This window comes from Brachionichthys hirsutus, chromosome 5 (assembly GCF_040956055.1).
Source record: "Brachionichthys hirsutus isolate HB-005 chromosome 5, CSIRO-AGI_Bhir_v1, whole genome shotgun sequence".
NCBI lineage: Eukaryota > Metazoa > Chordata > Actinopteri > Lophiiformes > Brachionichthyidae > Brachionichthys > Brachionichthys hirsutus.
The window spans coordinates 1,962,631-1,982,239 of NC_090901.1; the positions used below are offsets into that span (position 1 = coordinate 1,962,631).

General features: G+C 41.2%; 2 protein-coding genes across 2 annotated transcripts in view; one reads left to right on the top strand and one right to left on the bottom strand.

The window, feature by feature from the left end:
• shank3a (SH3 and multiple ankyrin repeat domains 3a) overlaps positions 1–12,527 on the top strand; it is a 73,957-nt gene extending 61,430 nt beyond the window's left edge. The window contains exons 18-25 of the mRNA XM_068739053.1: positions 127–262; positions 2,905–2,985; positions 3,163–3,186; positions 3,563–3,690; positions 3,906–4,011; positions 4,624–5,150; positions 5,242–7,337; positions 11,957–12,527. Of these exons, the coding sequence (XP_068595154.1) occupies positions 127–262; positions 2,905–2,985; positions 3,163–3,186; positions 3,563–3,690; positions 3,906–4,011; positions 4,624–5,150; positions 5,242–7,337; positions 11,957–12,527 (3,669 nt within the window). The remainder of the gene's footprint in view (positions 1–126; positions 263–2,904; positions 2,986–3,162; positions 3,187–3,562; positions 3,691–3,905; positions 4,012–4,623; positions 5,151–5,241; positions 7,338–11,956) is intronic.
• A 4,415-nt stretch (positions 12,528–16,942) lies between these two features.
• Positions 16,943–19,367, bottom strand: rabl2 (RAB, member of RAS oncogene family-like 2). Its single transcript, XM_068739406.1, has 8 exons — positions 19,232–19,367; positions 19,060–19,089; positions 18,841–18,920; positions 18,662–18,741; positions 18,238–18,349; positions 17,968–18,065; positions 17,633–17,716; positions 16,943–17,355 (listed from the first exon to the last, which is right to left on the bottom strand). Exons 1-8 carry the CDS (start codon positions 19,336–19,338, stop codon positions 17,281–17,283), a joined length of 666 nt encoding a protein of 221 aa, XP_068595507.1. The 5' UTR covers positions 19,339–19,367; the 3' UTR covers positions 16,943–17,280.
• Between the last annotated feature and the right edge of the window lie 242 nt (positions 19,368–19,609).

Sequence of the window (19,609 nt, forward strand, 5' to 3'; positions counted from 1 at the left end):
AGGAATCAATCAGGATGAAATTGAAGCGTGTGTAAAATCCTTCTCTGATTTAATCTGGTAACTTTTTGACGTGTGCAGGATTGTTGACATGCTCGTTCTACTGTATCTTTGTGTATGCTATTTCAGGTCAATGGAGTGAATGTGGTGAAGGTGGGCCATAAGCAGGTGGTGTCCTTGATCCGCCAAGGGGGAAATAGGCTGCTGATGAAGGTGGTGTCTGTCTCACGCAAACCTGAATCTGACGAGGTTGTGCGCAAGAAAGGTAAAGACCAGATGAATGGCATACACACCTCTCTGCCCTCTCGCCATCATGATTCATATTTCCCAAAATGTAATGCTTATATTTCTAATGTTTTCAAGTCACGAGAAATCAGTTTTCTTCTCTTGAGCACCACATGGCTCAAGGACTAATTCACACATGAATTAGAATAAATATTAATTTAAACAGAATATTTTCCACTTCTTATTATAATTCTTTATTAAAAGTATTCAGGGATATATAAAGCCAGAATTTTATTTCCTACAGGATGTCTCAATTACAATGATTCCCTTTTTTCACCCTAATTAATGTAATGTACAGATTAGGATAATTATGCTTCTATTGTCAAGGAGATTGGTATCGTATTTCCCTGTTGTAGATTCATGTGGTTTCCATGCCAACCACAACTCACAATTATAGAGCTCCCACACAGCCCTACCACTATGACCTCAGGACTGTGTATACTACAACTGTATGCGAGCGCATGTGTGTGTGTGTGTGTGAAGTGGGTGCACCTCTTAAATTACAGATACAGAGACAATGATAAATGGGCTTGACCCAGTTTCATTGGGATAATACCTTATTAGCTAAACCCTGCAAGTGGAGACCTGATGGTCACTCCTCTCTGTTTCTATCAGTCAAGTTGTCTTTATCTCCTTTTACTAGTTAACCCATCTCTCTATTCTTCTTGTATTTTAGTTTCATCACTACTTGGTATGGCTGATGCCTAAATAAGAAGAACGAAGAAGAATAAAATGTAGCATACCTTTGATTAAAATCACATCTTAACCATCTTTTTGGTGCTTTGAATAACAGTAACAACTTTTCAGTGGATTGAGCTCATCTGCCATAGCTTAATAGCATGTTCCCAAAATGTTGTATACCACATTGACGAGCTTTCTGCCAGATGCTTGTGGCTCGTGGTTGTTATTTTTTGTCTTTCGGAATCCCAAGTATTGTACTTGCTTCTTCTATTAAAGCTTGCTGGTCTCTAGACCACAGATATTTGGTAGGTGGTAAAATAATTGACGTACAGTTGACGGAAAAGGCACTGGCTAATGATATTACTGCATTGTGATTCGGATCTAGGCAGACAAGCCAGTGTATCTATTGTTTTTGAGAAATGGGAGAGATCAAGATTCTTCTCTCCTGTTTCTTTCGTCCTGAGCCATGTTCACCCTCAGCCAGCACAGTGCTCCTCCAACGGGACCTGCTCTGCATCATTTGCCACAACTTTGCACAAATGTACAGACACATGCTCACACATACAATCAAACACAAAAACCAGCAAGCAAACACATATCCAAAATGCTTATTCTCTGCACCAAGGCAAGGCATCTCTCCTTCCATTGTTGCCATGGTAACTGCACTGCAAGTTTGAATTAAGCATTATATTACAGCAAAAGCATCTCTCCCTCGCTCTCTTTCTCTCTCTCTCTCTGACTCTGTCTCGCGGTTCTTTTCTCGGATCTCCATCCTCCATCTCCTTCGATCCCTGTTGCTGTATACCAGAATGTGCAGACTTGTGAGGAAATGAAGATGCTTGGTATGGACTTTACCGAGGAGGGCGTATGTACACTGGATCTGCACCTGATAACGACAGCCTGGTGGTTAGCCACCAGGGCATCTGTGGGATTTCAAGATCGACTGCTCTACAGGGGTGCATTGAGTGTTAGCATTGGTTGATACCATGTAGAATGGGCTACAGCTCACTATATTGTTGCCGTAGTATTAGGAAACATGAATTTGCTCCAGCACATACTGTAGCATTGCTTCTGTATGTGATTTTATGCTTTCTCTTCGGCTGCATGCCGTGGTCGTATCATACCAGCTCGTTGCAGAAGATCAAGCAGAATATTCTTTGACATGTGACCATTTCTGTTTGAGATTTTGTTTTTACATGTTTTTGACTGTGTAGATGCATTTAAAGATGGAGTTTGGTTTGAGTGAGATAATAATAACCCAGTTGTCTCAGGGGTGTACTAGAATTGGGAGGCTCCCCAGGGTTTTGAGGTATAAATTCTGCAATGCAACATTTTTCTTAGCTGTTGAATTTACTGCCATTTCTTCGGCTGTTAAGCCACGTGCCATTCTGTCGTGGGTTAGGTTTCTCTGTATCTGGATGTGGTCCCGCACGTGGGAATACATGCTTGTGTGTGTAAGCCAAGCGTGTCTGTGTGTTTGTATCTGATGCACACCTGCAAAAACAGGCAGCATATTAAAAGTAATATGGATTACCTTTTCCTTCTTTTTGCCACACAGTTTTTATTCATAGTCCTTATTGTGGTGGACATGCTCTGCTGCTTGTTATTTAATGAAATGATTTAGAGAGGCAGGGGCATCACAGGGATCTGGACTTGACAGGACTCAACAGATCGGAGTTCTTCCTGCACAAGGACTAACAGACAACAAATTTACAAGCCACCAAACCTAAAGAGAAGAAAACATGAAGAGGCTGACCTCAAATCACAGCCTTCGCAAGGTCCAGACGAAGTATGAGGCATCTTCTTCACCTGAAGTCCAAATCAAATTGAAGACGAGATGGATTGACCATCTGGGGAATGTCAGGAGAGCGCTGAGTCGCAAAGCCAAAGGATTTTCATCCCCCTCAACTTCATCCTCAACACCATGCCTTGTTTTCACAGCTCCCCCGCCACCCAAGAGAGCCCCCAGTACTACCCTGACACTGCGCTCTAAGTCTATGACTGCCGAGTTAGAAGAACTGGGTGAGTGCCAGATACCTGGCAGCCAAACACTTTTCAATCTCCTTCCTTTTCTGTCAGATTTCTACTGTCCCTTTGTCATCCAAACTTAGTTTGTCTCCTAACTTAGAAATAGTCATTTCTGTTGGCTTGTTTTTGCTGTTTTCCCTCCTCTGCTGACGCAATCCTTTCCCCACCAAGCTTCTGCTCGGAGAAGAAGAGGAGGTGAGTCTGGAGCAAGAAACAGACGCCTCTGAACTTAATCTAAATAATTTATCACTGCTGACATTTTACGCAGTATTGATTTAGATCAGAAGAGCAGAACACTTGAAATATGTCTTTCTTTATCTCTCTCCATCTCTTTCCACCCTTAGTAGTCATCACTAGAGGTCTTTAAGAAAGCGTGATCAAGTAGCGCAGTGATTTTGTCAATTTCATAGACAGTGACCTCACATTTTAGATTGTAGCTACATTTTGGAGATGTCTTTTTAATTACACTTTGTATTCACTGTATTATGTTTGCAATTTCAGAAATGATGACGCAACGTCTCCCTGGTCTTGTGTCTCAGTATTTAGTTCTGCCTCATTTCCTTCTCAACAGAGAGATTAGATGAGATGTTGGCATCCCAGGAGTCTATATTGCGTTCTCAGCCTTCTGAGGCAGATTATAGAGCAGCCACTGTCAAGCCACGGCCCACCAGCAGGAGAATAACACCAGCAGAGATCAGTGTGAGCACTCCTACGCATGTGAGACTGTGTTGCCTTACATTAGACTCAGGCCTACACTTAACATACTCAAAGCAGTGAGGCAGGACAACGTTTTGAAACATTGAGCGGATTTTTGCCTGACATTTTCTGTGCAAAAATATTTCATGTTATTCAGAATACAGTTTTACTGAAACTTTGAAAGTGTTAAAACCTTTACTGATGTCGTTCTGTAACAGTCACTGTTTGAGAGGCAAGGAATGAGTCTGCATGGGGGTCTTCACCCAGGCATGGAGAGAGGTCACATTCCTCTACCAAAGGGGATGTCCAGGACCAAGTCTTTTGGTAAAACAATCACCCATCCTGTACATTTTCAAATCAGGTGAATGACAGTGGATCTTGTGTACAGTATGCTTATAGGTAATCTATTCACATGTCAAATTAAAGATACAATAAAGAAGTAAAATTGATTTTCATTGTGCATTGGATCACTTCTTCCACAAAGAATAGCATTGCAAAATACAATAAAAAACTGTGAAGCAAGAACAAATTACAAAACATTACCAAAAGCAAATGTTAAAAATACATATAACTGAGTTACATGTCCAGAATGTGCTGATTTATATAACAGTTGTAGAGAAACTCTTTTGAAAAGCAGATATAGGCGTACTTTCATTCTTTGTATTCTGCATACCGGTACTTACCGGTACTCATTAAATGACTATTGAATTAATTGTTAAATAAGGGGAAAAGTAGTTACATGTTTTATTACAGTATTATTTATCTGCGTTTGAGACACCTGACACATTAAGTGTGTGAGTTAACACATTTACAAATGGATAAATGTATTTTTTGTTGGAGCAGCTGAAGTTCTGTTAACGGCTTGTTAAAAAAAGGTCCTTTTCATGAGCTTCCTCCCTGTCACCAGATGATCTCTTTTCTCCTCTCCCTCATCAGGTGCCACTGAGGAGGATCGGCTGTCTGCTCTTGCAGGTGAGCACAGGTTTCCGCGCAGTTCCTCTATGACAGACAGCCTCCGAGATCACTCACAGCCCCATTCCATCCCTCCACCACCGCAAATGGCTCCTCCTCCTCCTCCTTACTACCTAGACACCGGTCCTCCCCCAGCCTTCTGTCCCCCTCCTCCCCCATCCAGGACCCACAGTCAGGGCCATGAGCCTGGGGGGCGCTCCAGCTTCAAGCCCTCCTCCTTGGATTTGCCTTATGAGGCTGCTCAGCGGCAGGCCACGCACATTGAGAGACAAAAGAAAGCTCGCTCCATGATCATCCTGCAGGACTCTTCTCATCTACCTGTAGAACCTACAGAAATCCCCCGTCCTTCTGCTGCTACTCCACCTGAGAGAATCAAAAGGAAGGGTCGGGTTATTGACAACCCTTATGCTAATGTTGGTCAATTTAGCATTGGTCTGTATGCGCCCACCAAGCCCCAGAGGAAGAAAAGTCCCCTGGTGAAACAACTACAGGTAGTTTACAAAATGGAGTCCGTCTGCTGTACATTTTTGACGTCAATGCCAATAATCCTTTGACTTTAACATGTTTTTGGTCTTACTGCAGGTGGAAGATGCACAAGAAAAAGCTAGTTTGGCCTTAGCAACTGCCCACTCCCGAGAGAGCTCACCCTCAGGACGACACCCCCATACCCATGGGCACACACACACCAGCCGTGCAGACTACTACCAGCAGCAACTGATGGCTGAGCGAGAGCATTTACGTGCCCAGGGAGAGATGATGTTTCATGGTAAGGGCCCTTTTGCTGCTGCAATTGCTGGAGCAGTGAAAGATCGCGAGCGTCGCCTAGAAGAACGGAGGAAATCCACTGTCTTCCTTTCAGTAGGGACCATGGAAGGAGCAGCTACCACAAGTTCTGATGCACCCTCTCTAACTCAGTCTCACTCCATTGATGAACGGTTGCTTTCTAGAGAGCTGGGGCAGCTGCCTCCCCCTGCCTTCCCCTTGGCCCTGAGCCCTTCACCCAGTGGGACCACTTTTATTCATCCACTCACAGGAAAGCCTCTGGACCCCAATTCTCCATTGGCTCTTGCGCTGGCCGCAAGGGAGAGGGCACTGACATCCCAAAGCCAGTCCCCAACGAGCAGCCCAGAGCCTAGGACTAAACAGGAGCGAGTACGCATGGGTGGAATATTTATTGATCCTCAGACCAAAGAGTCTCCACTTGGAGGGGGGGCACCAGCAACTCCGCCTTTCTCACCTAAAAGCGCCAAAGCAGTGGGGCATGGAGTTGGAATCTCCCTGACATCAATATTAGCTCCCCAGCCTACCAAACAGCAGTGGGTCACATCACCTGTATCATTACGACAGGCAATAGAGACCACTGGTGAGGAGAGGAAAGAGGAGAAGAGACTAGAAGACAAAAAGAGTATGCTGATCAGTATTCTGGATACATCACAGCAGAAGACAGCAGGGCTAGTCATGGTACATGCTACCAGTAATGGTCAGGCGGCTGACGTTTGTCCAGAACTAGAACAGAAGCCTGCCCCAAAGTCCACAGAGCCCAGCAAAAGTCCAAGTTCCCAGGCAAAATCCCCCAGTCCTACGCTCCCCCAGCTGCAGGCCCAGCCTCAAACTCCTGCCAGTCCAGCCCAAGAAAAGAGTCTGGCTCAGGGAAGCTCCGAGGAGGACGTGGAGCCTTACACAGTGACCCTGCCACCTGCAATGTTGACCTCTAGTGATGAAGAAACCAGAGAGGAGCTACGACAGATTGGAGTTGTTCCACCTCCAGATGAGTTTTCAAATGGGCTGCTGGCACAGATACAGGTACCAGCAGTGTCCCCAACTAAACCCGAAACCTCTCCCACCACCCCTGCAACACCAACAATCCACACTCACACAACGCCAACAACTCCAACTGTGACCCCTACTCAGCCTCAGCCTCCCCAGCCCCCACCTCCATCCAGTGCAGCAGCTGTCTCAGGGAAGCCCTCTGATCCTCTGGAGCCCCCACCAGTGGGCGAGTCGGGCTCTGCAGCTGACTCGGGCGTGGAGGAGGCTGACACGCGCAGCTCCAGCGACAAAGAGCGAGACCACCATCTTGAGACCACCAGCACTGTCTCCACAGTTTCTAGCATGTCCACATTGTCCTCAGAAAGCGGCGAGCCTGCCGACACACACACCACGCACACCTCCTACGCCGACGGCCAGACTTTTGTGCTCGACAAGCCGCCAGTGCCTCCTAAGCCCAGACTGAAGTCTCATATTGGAGGTAGTAAAGGTCCAGTCACCTTCAGGGACCCTCTGCTGAAGCAGAGCTCTGACAGCGAGCTGCTTTCTCAGCAACAAGCTGCAGCCCTTGCTGCTGCTGCATCTGGGGGTACTGGGCTGCCCTTAGGTGGTTCAGCCTCAGTGACTGGACTAGCCTTCACTAAACCACGCTACCTCTTTCAGCGGAGGTCCAAGCTGTGGGGGGACCCAGTGGAACCTCGTGGGCCAGGGTTGGGGTTTGGTATTGGGAGTTTGGGCAACCTTGGTGGGCTGGGACTGGGGCTGGGTGCAGATGAGGGATCAAAACCATCTGTTATCGGGGAGCTCAGTTCCCGTCTGCAGCAGCTAAATAAAGACACGAGGTCACTGGGAGAGGAACCTCTGGGACCATCACTTGACCCTGGCAGGAAGTCACCTGTGACAGGTGCCAGGTAAGATACAAGCTAGTAAGAGCCCCACAGCTTGAATTTAGCCCTGACTGAGAGAGCACATACTCAATTTAAACAAGTAATGATTTCAACTTTCATTCTTTTGTTCAGATACTTCACAGATACCAAACTAAAGTAACTCCAGTGACAAGTCTCAATATTTTTAATTGCAGACTCTGCTTTTAACTCTCTTCCATTGTTTGTCATAATTTTATATGGCTGTTTATTCCTATATTTGAATACACATTTCTGTTTCTTTCTATAACAAGCCCACTGAAAGAGAGTTTGAAGCAAAAACATTTTCACTTAGTATTTAAGCACGAATAAAATATTGAATAAAAAGAATTACAATTAGAATCTGACAACATTTCTATGGAAAGAGGGATACCTAGAGAGCGAGTAAAATAAGCTAAATTCTTGTACAATCACTGTAATTGTATTTGTATATGAGTACATCAGAGGTCACCAGCAGTGTTAGCGTAAAGTAAACGTTCCTAACAATGACACTATCATTGATGTTGTTTCATTCATTCATAGTCATCGACACAACTGCCTGAAAAGAAAATGATGATAAAAATGTCAGGTGTAGAATACTTAGGTGAGGGTGTGAAAGCCGTCTTGGCAGTCAGATAAAATATATATATATATATATTGTGTGTGTATGTGTGTGTGTGTGTATATATACACTAGACTATATAATATACTTGTTTATGGAGGTTGGGTTTCTCTTTCTCATACCATACATGAAACGTCAATGAAGTTCTTCATCTTATATTGAAATCCCTGCAGATATGAGGAAACCGAAGAGAGTAAACCTTAAGGGTTTCGCAATAGGGTAAACGTTTTTTTTTATTCCTAAGAAACTTAACAAATCTCATTAAAACAAAATAATTATTTGTTTCCTGTTTTTCCTTTTAAATATTTGTTACCTCATTTGCATCACCAAATTTAGGTGCAAACAAAGTAACAGGGTTTGGAGGCATGCCATTTTTGAGGTCTTACCTCATCTGTCACTCACTGTCCCTTCATGATTCCAAACTATAACCCTGTTAGTTGTTACCTCTGCTGCTTTTTCTTGAGCTTTCCCCAAAGTCCATGTTCAAATATTACATAGACATCCTAATAGCCACAGCTCTGCTATAAACAAGACAAGACCAGAACCTGTAGTTTTTTATCCTCCTAATATATGCGATCACATCAAGGATGTATTTTCACAGTATTTGAACATGACTTAAATATATTGGTGTGCCGTGTTAATACCATTCACTCTTGATTTTTGAATTGATGGCAACAGGAAAATGTCCTGACCTTTTCTGAGGTGCCATATGCTCTATTTGTCAAATAGATGGCATCTTGTCCACCTATTCAGGTGTGTTTTCCTCAAGGAAACGATAATCTGCTTCGGCTCAGTTGTATTTTTAGATGCTTAACACCTGGCATTTCAAGTGCTACTCTTGTATTTCCCGATAATTTATTGTGTTTTAATTTGTAAAGAAACTTACAGGAGCAAAGTTGTTCAAATATAATAGTGCCTAAAATGGAATTTCAAAATGTGGCTTTCAAAAGCGATGAATAAACATCCATTCTGTTCACTGTACTCCACTGCAGATTGAAAGAGGCTGAAAGATGTGAAGAGAAGCATGTGTGACTGAGAAGATGTTAGAATAACTTCTCACAACTGAAGCCTAAGTGCCTCACCTTTTTGTCCAGTGTTGTGTTAGTTAATTAGTTACATATTTGGAGAAGTAATGGAAGCACTCAGAGCTGCTTGTTATTGACTGGCTGTTGCCGCTTGACAGGCTTTTGTAACTGTAATTGAACTCTGCGCAGGCGTGACAGCGGAGTTTGATGTCAACAGAAATCTTCTGCTTCACAGCAAAACGACCAGCGTTGAATTAACTCCTAAAGAGGCGTTTTCAAAACTTTTTTCAGAATTTATATAGCTCCACACCTTCTCGAATTACGTGTCTTATTACCGGTATTGTACTAATATTAAATAGTTTTGGTTGAAAAGCTCGATGGTTCTTATTGATCAAGACAATGAGTTACCGCTAATGACAAGTTAACTGTTAACAACATCACGACACTTTGATGGAGAGGGTAGCCACGTGAAAGACAAAAATAACACTCACTCCTCATTGGGCTTGTTGATTTATCTCTGCTATGACACACCATTATTTCTCTTTCCTTCTCTGCCTCTGCATTTGATTCTCCTCACCTGCGTGTCTATATGTTACACAGCGTAGGCATCCCAGTGCCCTTAACTGTAATTCGTCTTGTGCCCACCATCTAATGTGTGCCTCATTTGATCCCTTTAAAAAACACACCTGCTTCCACATCTGTCCACTTTGTTCGAGCACCGTGATCACGCGCTGTATCATAGCTTTGGGTGGTTTAGAAACCTGTGATTTTCATTTGATTTCAGTTGTGCTCTTTGATATTCTGTTTTTCTCTCTTTATGTAATTTGCATAACTTTGTTTTGTTTTTCAGTGCTTGTGTTAAAGTTGGACATGGTCCCTGTCTGTCTTGGTTATCGGACACTGTAGGTCTCTTAATTTACTCTAAAAGAAACAAGTACACAATAAAATATATTTTTGATTTTATTTTACTTGACACACACACATATATATCCCTTACGTGCCAATTGAAAACCACTGCTTGTAATAATAGATACATGAAACATATAAACATAAATGTTTGCTAAGAAGTAAAATATCTCTTTTAGTCCTCATTATTGAAAAACTGCCAAAGAAACCACAAAGGTCGAGGGACATGTGCCTACCTTTTAATTTGTTCATTCACTTATTTGTTTGTTTATTTTTCTGTGTTTGTGAACAGTGATGTGAATAGTGTGCTCATTTCTCTTTCATGTAGCCCACTGGCCAGTCCTTCCAGCGCTGAAGCTGACTCTGCTGTCTTTGTCATGCTCATACAGCAATAACAATGTCAAATGAACGCAAGCACGCACACACACACGAATACACACACGTACTCACAGCCACACTCAATAAGTCTCCTTCTCTCTCTCTCACACACACACACACATATGCGTAATGCATGTCAAAGACAGTATAGTTGGTGGACGCAGTCAGTGAGTCTGGTTTGCAGGCTGCGCCTCATGGAGTGATGCTAACATTCTCTCCCATTGCTCTCTCTCTCTCTGCTCACCTTGCATGCTCCGCCCTGCTGCTCTGGTCTGATTGGTCTAGAACTGACTGTGCATCCAGGATGGCAGGACGACTGTGTAAGTGTGCATGGAGCTCATATCACATATCTCATATCTGTTAGCTCCCTGTAGCCTGACATTTTTTCCAACCTTTGCACTGCCGTGCCGTTGCTTCTATCACACCACTAATCTCACGGATGTCAAAGGTTCAGCGTAAATACAATACAGGGAAAACGTGCATTTAAATCGTTACGTACATGCACTAGTAAAAGAGCAACAACAAACATTCAAACGTCTCTGCTCCTCTTTTCTTCCACCAACTTAGTCTTGGGTAGCCTTAATCAAATTATTTTCATCTTTTTCTCCATTATATCAGTACAGTAATGATTAAAGGACACATTTTCATACTGCTGTAAAAGTGTATATTTCTATTCATTTTTTAAAAGTATTTCAGATGTTAAAAGCTAGATAAAACAGGAATTTTATACTTAAGAGAGGCACCAGAGTAATTTTGGTACGACTAAGTTGGTTGGTTTATTTTTATGTTCCTAAAATGTTGGGAATTATATGATTTCGCTGTTAAACGAAACCCGTTGACCAACAACTTGGCCGACATTTTGGGTGGTCGAAAGATCTTTTAGATTTTCATAAGTATTCTGCTCATCGCAACAATGATTCTTTGCTGCTAAACACATACTTTAACATTTTGGTAAGCCTGTCGTAACTCTGAGTCAGCGTTAAATGAGTAACTCGTTAAGCGAGAACCAGCTGCATATAAAAGACAATACTTTGTGAACCTACGACTGAAGTTTAAAAACATAAAGACCCTTCTGGTTCCTCTATATACGTGTGCTTGTAATAAAGAAGAGTCTTCGTCCTTTTGTGTGTCACGCAGACACATGTGGTTGTGCATGTTTACAGTCTATTTGTCAGATATTTTAAAATTATTTGACTGCATTTGCGGTTAGTGCTTATCTCAAGATTAAAATGTAATGTAAAATGCTAACTCTGTTTGATATATTTTATATATATATATATATATATATATAATATATATATAATATATAATCAGGGAAGTGTAGAGAATACCTCAACAACTCTTGGGTTGAATTAGTGAAAAAGTCTTTCTAGTGATGTTGACATGCTCTGAGTGTATAAAAAGCTCCGACCTGAAATTTCATGATTAAGTAGTAAAAAAAAAATAATTTGTCAAACTTATAGATAATTATTAAAGCCCATAAAGAAGACTCTGCAGCTTGCTGATTTGATGTTGCTATGACAGCGAAATCTTTCGCGTCTAACGGTATTAACCTCCAGTCTACTCTAACCGTAGAAGGTCTTGCAGTGATTCCTTCGTCCTATAACCCAAACCTCTCCTTTTCGTTTCCACTATGTTCAACTTCATTGTTGCTGTTGGCATTCCTGAAACCTTTGCTCTGTCTCTATCTCCACCAGACTTTTCAGCAGCCTAGGCGAGCTCCACACCATTTCTCAGAGAAGTTATGGCACGACATACACCATCCGCCCCGGCAGCCGCTACCCCGTCACTCGACGCGCCCCGAGCCCCGGCTCAGGTTCACCTGATCGGGGTGACCCTCTAGGACGATATACAAGCTTTGGTCTACCAACCTCACCTTCTGCACCGCCACAAACCATCCTTAAGTCCTCTAGCCTCAGCCTACCGCAGGAGCCTAAAGAGGTCCGTTTCGTAATGAGGAGCTCCAGCGCCCGTTCCCGCTCTCGCTCCCCATCGCCATCACCTTCCCATTCCCCTAGGCTGGGCTCACCACTATTAGCTCTCCGGCCCTTCCACCAGAAACCCCTCCACCTCTGGAATAAGTACGATGTCGGAGACTGGCTGGAGAGCATCAATCTGGGGGAGCACAGAGCAGGGTTTCAGGAACATGAGATCGAAGGCTCTCACCTCCCAGCTCTAACCAAGGATGACTTTGCAGAGCTGGGAGTGACAAGAGTTGGACAGCGCATGAACATTGAACGAGCGCTTAAAATGGTGCTAGAGAGCTGACCCCTGCCCTGAAACAGAGCAACGGATGGATAGAAAGATGAAGAATGGGCAGCATATAAAGCCAGTGAAAGAGAAATGATGGAAACCATCCCTCTTTTACTCTGGCTGCTTTTATTTTCTAAATTATGTATGTTTATCCGCAGATCCCTAATAACATTACATCACATCTGCATTAACATTCTGTACTCGGCCCTGCACTGAAGATGCATCCATTCTCCTTCTCTGGGCCCAGAGTGTCTGCCGACCTCCTTCCCTGCATTGATGAGATTGGACATCAAAATGTCTGATCTTCCTTACCGAAGACAAAACCAAAACAAACCATTTGATTAGTGAAAGCTTCATTTATTCCCTCCTCCCCACTCTACCTCTATCCCGTCATCAATTAGGTCTCTGACATTTTTTTGCAGATACAGTAAATGAGGAAGAGGATGCATTTTCCAAACAGAGAGCTCAGTTGCCTTTCAAAATATTTATAAAGAGATCCACATTGAAGAACATAGGACAATGGGCATAGTGCTAACACATCTTTGAGATGGTGTGTCTTCCCGACACCTGCTCTAGTTTTTAAACTGGACTTTCGAGCCTAGAGGCGGAGCTCCACAAAGAGAACTACAGGAGAAGCCCACTCCACCTTGAGACACAGACTGTGCTATCTATTATGTTTGCAGAATCTTTAACCAACACTCGTGGCTTTTTTCATAATCAAGTTTTGGTTTTCCAAAGGGAATATTATATAAGTATTATATGAATAAATATAGCTTTCAGATGAAAATACAATGTTGCAAAGAGGAAATATAATAAATCTGCACTTGTTTTTGGTTTTTAGTATAGAAGGCAGAGAAAAACCTTCAAATCTGTTCCACCAATAGTTATTTAAAATAAGAGTGTATATATATATGGAAATTTAATTTTTGTGATAGGTATACAACTTTAGTATTTTACCCTCTCAAAAATCGTAGCATGGCAACTTACATCAAGAGTCTGTTTGTTTTTATTTTCTGACAGTCTTCCTTCATACTAAAGGGCATCCCATAATGTGAGACCCAAGTTGACACCTATCCCTATTGCTTCATCTGCAGACTTCACTGATGGGGTTCTGACCACTTTCTCTACTATAACACATTGTACAAAGGCTAACTGGTACAAGGGGCTCTTCGTGTTTCTCCTCTTTATTTTCCAGGGATGGAAGTTTGGGCCTCTATTATGGAGAGGGCTGTCATTTCAATGCTACCCATTTAAAGTCTTTACTTTAAGGACAATGTAACTCCACCACAGTCTGAAGATTGCTAGAGGGTTCGTAAATTTTCCATCCATGTGACTGATGAGCATGCTTTCTCGGATCAGGCTCCTCTCTCTTGGGTGTCATTAAACTAAGCGTGTTAAACTAGCACTTAGAGGAGCTGTAGGGATGGAATGACCTCTGTAAGGTCTAAAAGAAAATTACATATTTTACAATCTGGTTGTGTCTTGTCACATTGCTGCCTACCCATATGTCTGCATAAAGAGTAAAACATTAGTGTAAACAGTGGCAGCCAGAAGACCAGGTTGTAAAAAAACAATTTTCCTACATCGTATGAAATTTACTGCTGGTGGTTTCATCCAGTCAGTTTTATTCACGAAGCGAAGTGGTTTGAAAATATCATTAACTAACAGAAGTTCAGGTAATCTAAATTACCACTAAACCTCCGTACATCAGTATGTCAATGTAGTTTTACTTGGTGAGAAGTTACTCTTTTCTTTTTGTTTTTTGTTTAATGCAGTTTGTGAAAGCCGCTGGTAAACAGATCTAAATATCTGTATTTGGGTCGTAGGAAGAGCCTCACTCTGACCTCACTGATTTACTTTACTTCTGACTCCAGCGTATTAATTTTGACTTTTTGTGTTGATTTTCAATTCTTTCCATGTTTCTTTGTTGATTTGTTACCCTCAGACATTGTGGGTACATTTTGTAGCGTGTGGAACATGATACTGACTCATTTGAACTTTAGAGTGACAGAAAAAAGAGGAAAAAACAAATATCCTGTCTATCCTAAACTTACTTACACTTGTAAAAATGAACAAACTACAACTATTAGCTTTTTTTTTAAATGACAAGAAATGTATATATGATAGATTTCATATGGATTTTTGAAAAACAAAACGATATAGATATATAGATATATATATACATATATGAATGTTTGGCATATATGCATAGTTAACCACCTGTGAAAAAGGTGAGCAGATTTTATTCTTTCTATGAACTCTTGAACTTTTCAACTCTGAACTATGAACTAGGGGATTTGCACAAAACATGGTGACAAGGTGCTAACATAAAAGCCACTCAACGTCCAAACACGTGTGCATCTGTATTTCTGACAGAATCTCTGTGTTGTCATTCCTGTTCATCTTGTGTTTGTGGGTTTTGTTTGGCTGGGGGGGGGGGGGGTACTGTGTGCATGAGTGTTACTACTTGTTTTCATTTTTGGTTAATATTTGCTTGCGAAAGAGGCAAGGACAATACTCGGTCAATTTTTAGGGCATATGTCTGTGGAGATAATTCACTATATAGCCTTACTGTATTACCATCAGAGATTCCCAGCAGTGGCTGTGTCACACATGCACGCACGCATGCGCACACACACATACTCACACACAGGTGCACAAACAGTAAAAAAAATAAAACATGCAAACCTATATTAATACTCCATTCCATATTATTGTTCTGCATTCTTGTTTTGCATCTTCAAGTGAACTACCGACAGAGGAGAGAGATCGCCACAGGGATGGAATGAAACCATTGTCACATCTTATAAAGCAACTATAACTCACTTTGTAACTGTTTGAGTACAACTTATGCAGTGTCACTGTTTTGTACAACCATTCCCAGATGGTGTTTGTGCTCCTTATCCTCTACTCTGGCAGCACTCCTTTTTCCTTTTTCAGATCTGCAGTTTCTGAGTTTTGGATATGCTCAACAGGATAATTCAGTGAGGAACAAACAACAAAGGAAAATGTGCCAAAAAAATAGCTACAATCTTAATTGTATATTTGTCTTCACTTTAGGACTTATTTAACATTCTTCAACTGATATACTCAATAATATGGTGCCATCTCCTGGAAATCTTGAGAACTAGAGACATTTGTTAGATCCTGTATTTCCTACTACTGTATTTTCCTGGTGAAATCTAGTTTTATTATTTTTTAAGATGCTATATATATATATGCATCCATTTACCTAAGAACTCTGCATTAGCGTTTGTATTTAAATTTTGAAAAACATTACTCTCACTATTGCTTGATTTTACTGTGATGAAGGTTATTAGGCAGCTTAACCTACTTTTACCATAAAGTAAAACACTGAAGATTTGAATGTGTATAGTCTCACACAGGCTGGCCTGGTTGGAAGAAAAAATACTTTACTAAATACCTGGTCCAGGTATTTGTGAAAGTTTACCACAAATACAGATGCAAAAGGATATGAAGCAAATTGTAAACACATTATTAGGTCAAAATGTTCAGAGGAGGGTTTTCTTTTTTCTTGTTTTCTAATTAACAAAGCACAATCTACATAGTGTAGAGGAAATGATGTAACCTTTTAAAAAACTCACTGGGGTCTGGTAACCCACGGGAACCAGTGCTCTTATCATCAAAGGGTTTTTTTTCATTGTTGGTTTTCTCCTTGTTTGCACTGTGAAGTTTAGAATGGTGGACATATCGCTGCAATGTCTCTGTCTTGTCTCACTAGCTAGCAAATCAATGAATTTTCTCATGGCAACTTCTGAAAGTGTAGAGCATTAAAATCCCAATTCATTTCAATAAATGAAAGCCCACATGCTGAACCAGGGGCTCTACCCACATTATTCATGCAAAAAGAAAGTGAACGCATGAGACAAGATCCGAGATGTTGCTCAGGATAGCTCCACCACAGAGATCTTTGTTAAATTATGTAATAAATTTATAATCAAAGCAAAGACTTCTTCCCGCTTTCTGTGTCTCATTTGTAAGATTATGTTCCTGTATAATTTATTGTAATTTAATGCCACACCAGGACTGGATGGATTCTGTGTACAGCACAATTATCACATAAAAGTATTTGTTAAATTGAGCTTTACTTTCTGGAAGAAAATGTGTTTAAATTGTTAATGGAAGAAGGATGGATGTTTTTGTTTGATGTAAAGTACTTTTGGGGGGTAAGTAATCTATATACAAATAAGCAATAGTATTATAACTATTAGGTCATTATTCATAAATGGTGGTTGCAATCTGCAGCAGGCAAAAGATGACGGCTCAGCACTATTATGTCTCATGCTGGATCACCATGAGTCAGAAAGAGACGCATGATCATTTGATTTCATGGTACATTACATTTTCATTTAAAGGAGATGGAAACAGACTTTTACATTAAAAAATGAAAAGCAAGAAAGAAGCCAACAGATGCAGTAACACCAACTTTAAGAATAGCAGCGAATGCAGATCACAAGCACAAGGTATCTTTTTCTGTGCAGGTTTGTTTCCATGGTTTCACATTTTTTTAACATGACAGGTAGGATACAACAAGCAAACACCCAGTCTCATTGTACGAGTGACAAAATAAATACAACGTAGTAAATAGTAAAATGTATCAGGACAAACAATGGGTCTGTTAATGGTGTCCACTACACAAAAAAATGTCTCTGACACTAAGAGCATGATCTATTCACAGCTTCAACTCCAGAGAAGAATAAATTATCCATAAGATGATAAGAAGGTTTGAAGGCTCTGTTAGCATCCATCAGACCAACTCGGGACTCTCTGCTTCCAATCCATCCTCTTCTGAATTATCTTCTTTCTTCTCCAGGTCAAAATTCTTAGAGAAAGACAAACGATATAAATATACACATGTATTCAGTCCAGAGCTCTAAAAAAAATGCTTTCATCAACATAGAATGGTCAGATTACATATGGAATGAAATTCTACACCATTAAACTGAAGAAAGACATTGGGCTCAGACTACCGGTCCATATATCACTCATGAAACTGAAGAGTTCAACGAGCAGCTGATTTGCTTCATCCCAGGATCATGTCGCTTTGGTAGAACAGTGCTGGGAATCATATTTAACCTTTGAGTTGTACATCAGTGTACCTCTAATTCTTGCATTACTTCATCCATGAAATCACTGGGGTTTTGCTTGTAGTCCACGGCTCTCTTGATCATCTCTCTGAACATCTGTTGGCACGGTTTCATTCAGAACTATCAACACTGACAGTAAATTCAAATTGTCGGGATAAATTATGAGATTATGATGAATTACAGTCTGGATTAATTTGATTCTCTCTTGTAAAAGGGCATAGTAATTATCCCAAACTGAGTACCAACAATTTGAAAGATTAAATACAGATAACTGTAATGATTTTTAAATGGTTGTCGAAATTAACTTGGAGCTAATATTGTAGGAAAATAAGAAAAAAACGCCAAACCTTAACTACATTAGTCCCATCAGCAGCTGACACAAAATAAAATGGGAGTCCTTGCTTCTTTCCAAAGTTAAAGCTTCTCTGCGTCACCTTTGAGTCAGCTGCAGAAATTAAAAGCAAAATGCTCACATCTATAATTCTCAAGACAATCGTTCTGGTCAAACTGTGAACATGAAATGTGCAAGCAAATAAAACAATGTCTCCTCTAGCATTCACATTTAATACAATAATAAAGGTTGAATAATTATTGTGTGGTTGCTTCGGCAGACTCACCATCAATTTTGTTGGCAACTACACAACAGGGTATCTCTGGTCTGTACTCTCTCAGCTCCTTAAACCAGATGGCTAGATTCTTATATGTGACCTTCCTTTGAACATCAAAAACCTAAACCAAAGAAGACATTTAGAAAGGAGTTACACACCTTAAAGCTGAAAGTGTTCCTTCTGACTGCTCCGTTATACCTGTAGAATAACCTTAGCATCTTATATTACATGCTGTAGCATCTAAAGAAACACGCAAGCTGCACATGTGAGATGTGCATGTCATCATTTTATTGTCCTCAGTGAGTGATTTATACGTTTAAGTAAACCAACATTTTGTTTTATCTAGCTAATTGTTTTCAATTCATCTACAAACAAGATACAGCCTGACGTTTTGTTGGAAGACAACTATCTGTAAAAGAATGGTATGTTTTACCATGATGCATGCATGTGCTTTATGGTAGTATGAGGGATGCACGCTCTGAAATCTTTCCTGACCAGCAGTGTCCCAGAAATCTGTGAATCACACACACACACACACAAAATCATGACTTAAGCAAGACAAACCATTTTAAGCAGACTTTAGAGCATCACTCAGCGCAGAACAACACATACCGACCACAACCGTCCTGTTTCCGACGGTTGCTGTGTGTTTGTAGAGAGTCAGCGCGTAGGTTGACAGCTGCTGGGGGCGGCTGCAGAGGGAGTTAAGGTTGGACCTGTTTGACCACATTCATGTGTTGGCTATGATAAGATGAAATTGTGCTAAATAAAAATAAAAATAAAAAAGATTCATGTATAAAGATTATTGTTTTTTGTTTTTTTTAAGGATACTATTCGTCCATGAGAAATCGCTCCATCAGTCTATTGGGGGTGGGAAGAAAAAACAGTGAATGTAAAATAACGTGTTGTTACTAAGGACAACAACTATGTTGAGTATAATTCAGTATATTATTACACAACAAACAGCTACACAGAGGCTGAGAGTATTGCAGCTAATACGTACTTGGATTTACCAACTGCGCTGTCTCCCAGGCAGATGATCTTCACTTGCTCGTCTGATTCGTACTTTTTTTGGTCCAGTTCAGGGATGCTGCTAATGTCACCCGCCATTTTCCCCCTATTTCAACTTTCAATACCTTGACACCAGCTGTTATTATAATCAGCAAAGTCCAAACAAGGTCGATGCGTGCATGGGGGGGAAATAAAGCCACACAGGAGCTAGCATCAGATAGCTCGACTACCTTTCCGGTTACTGAGGCTACAGTCGCGTGATTCGCCTTACCCGCCTCTCATCTAAGGGCGTTTTTCGGGACTCACATCAGAGAAACTGTTGCTAGCCGAAAGCGAGAAGAGTACAAAACCAGTCTTATAACACTCCAGC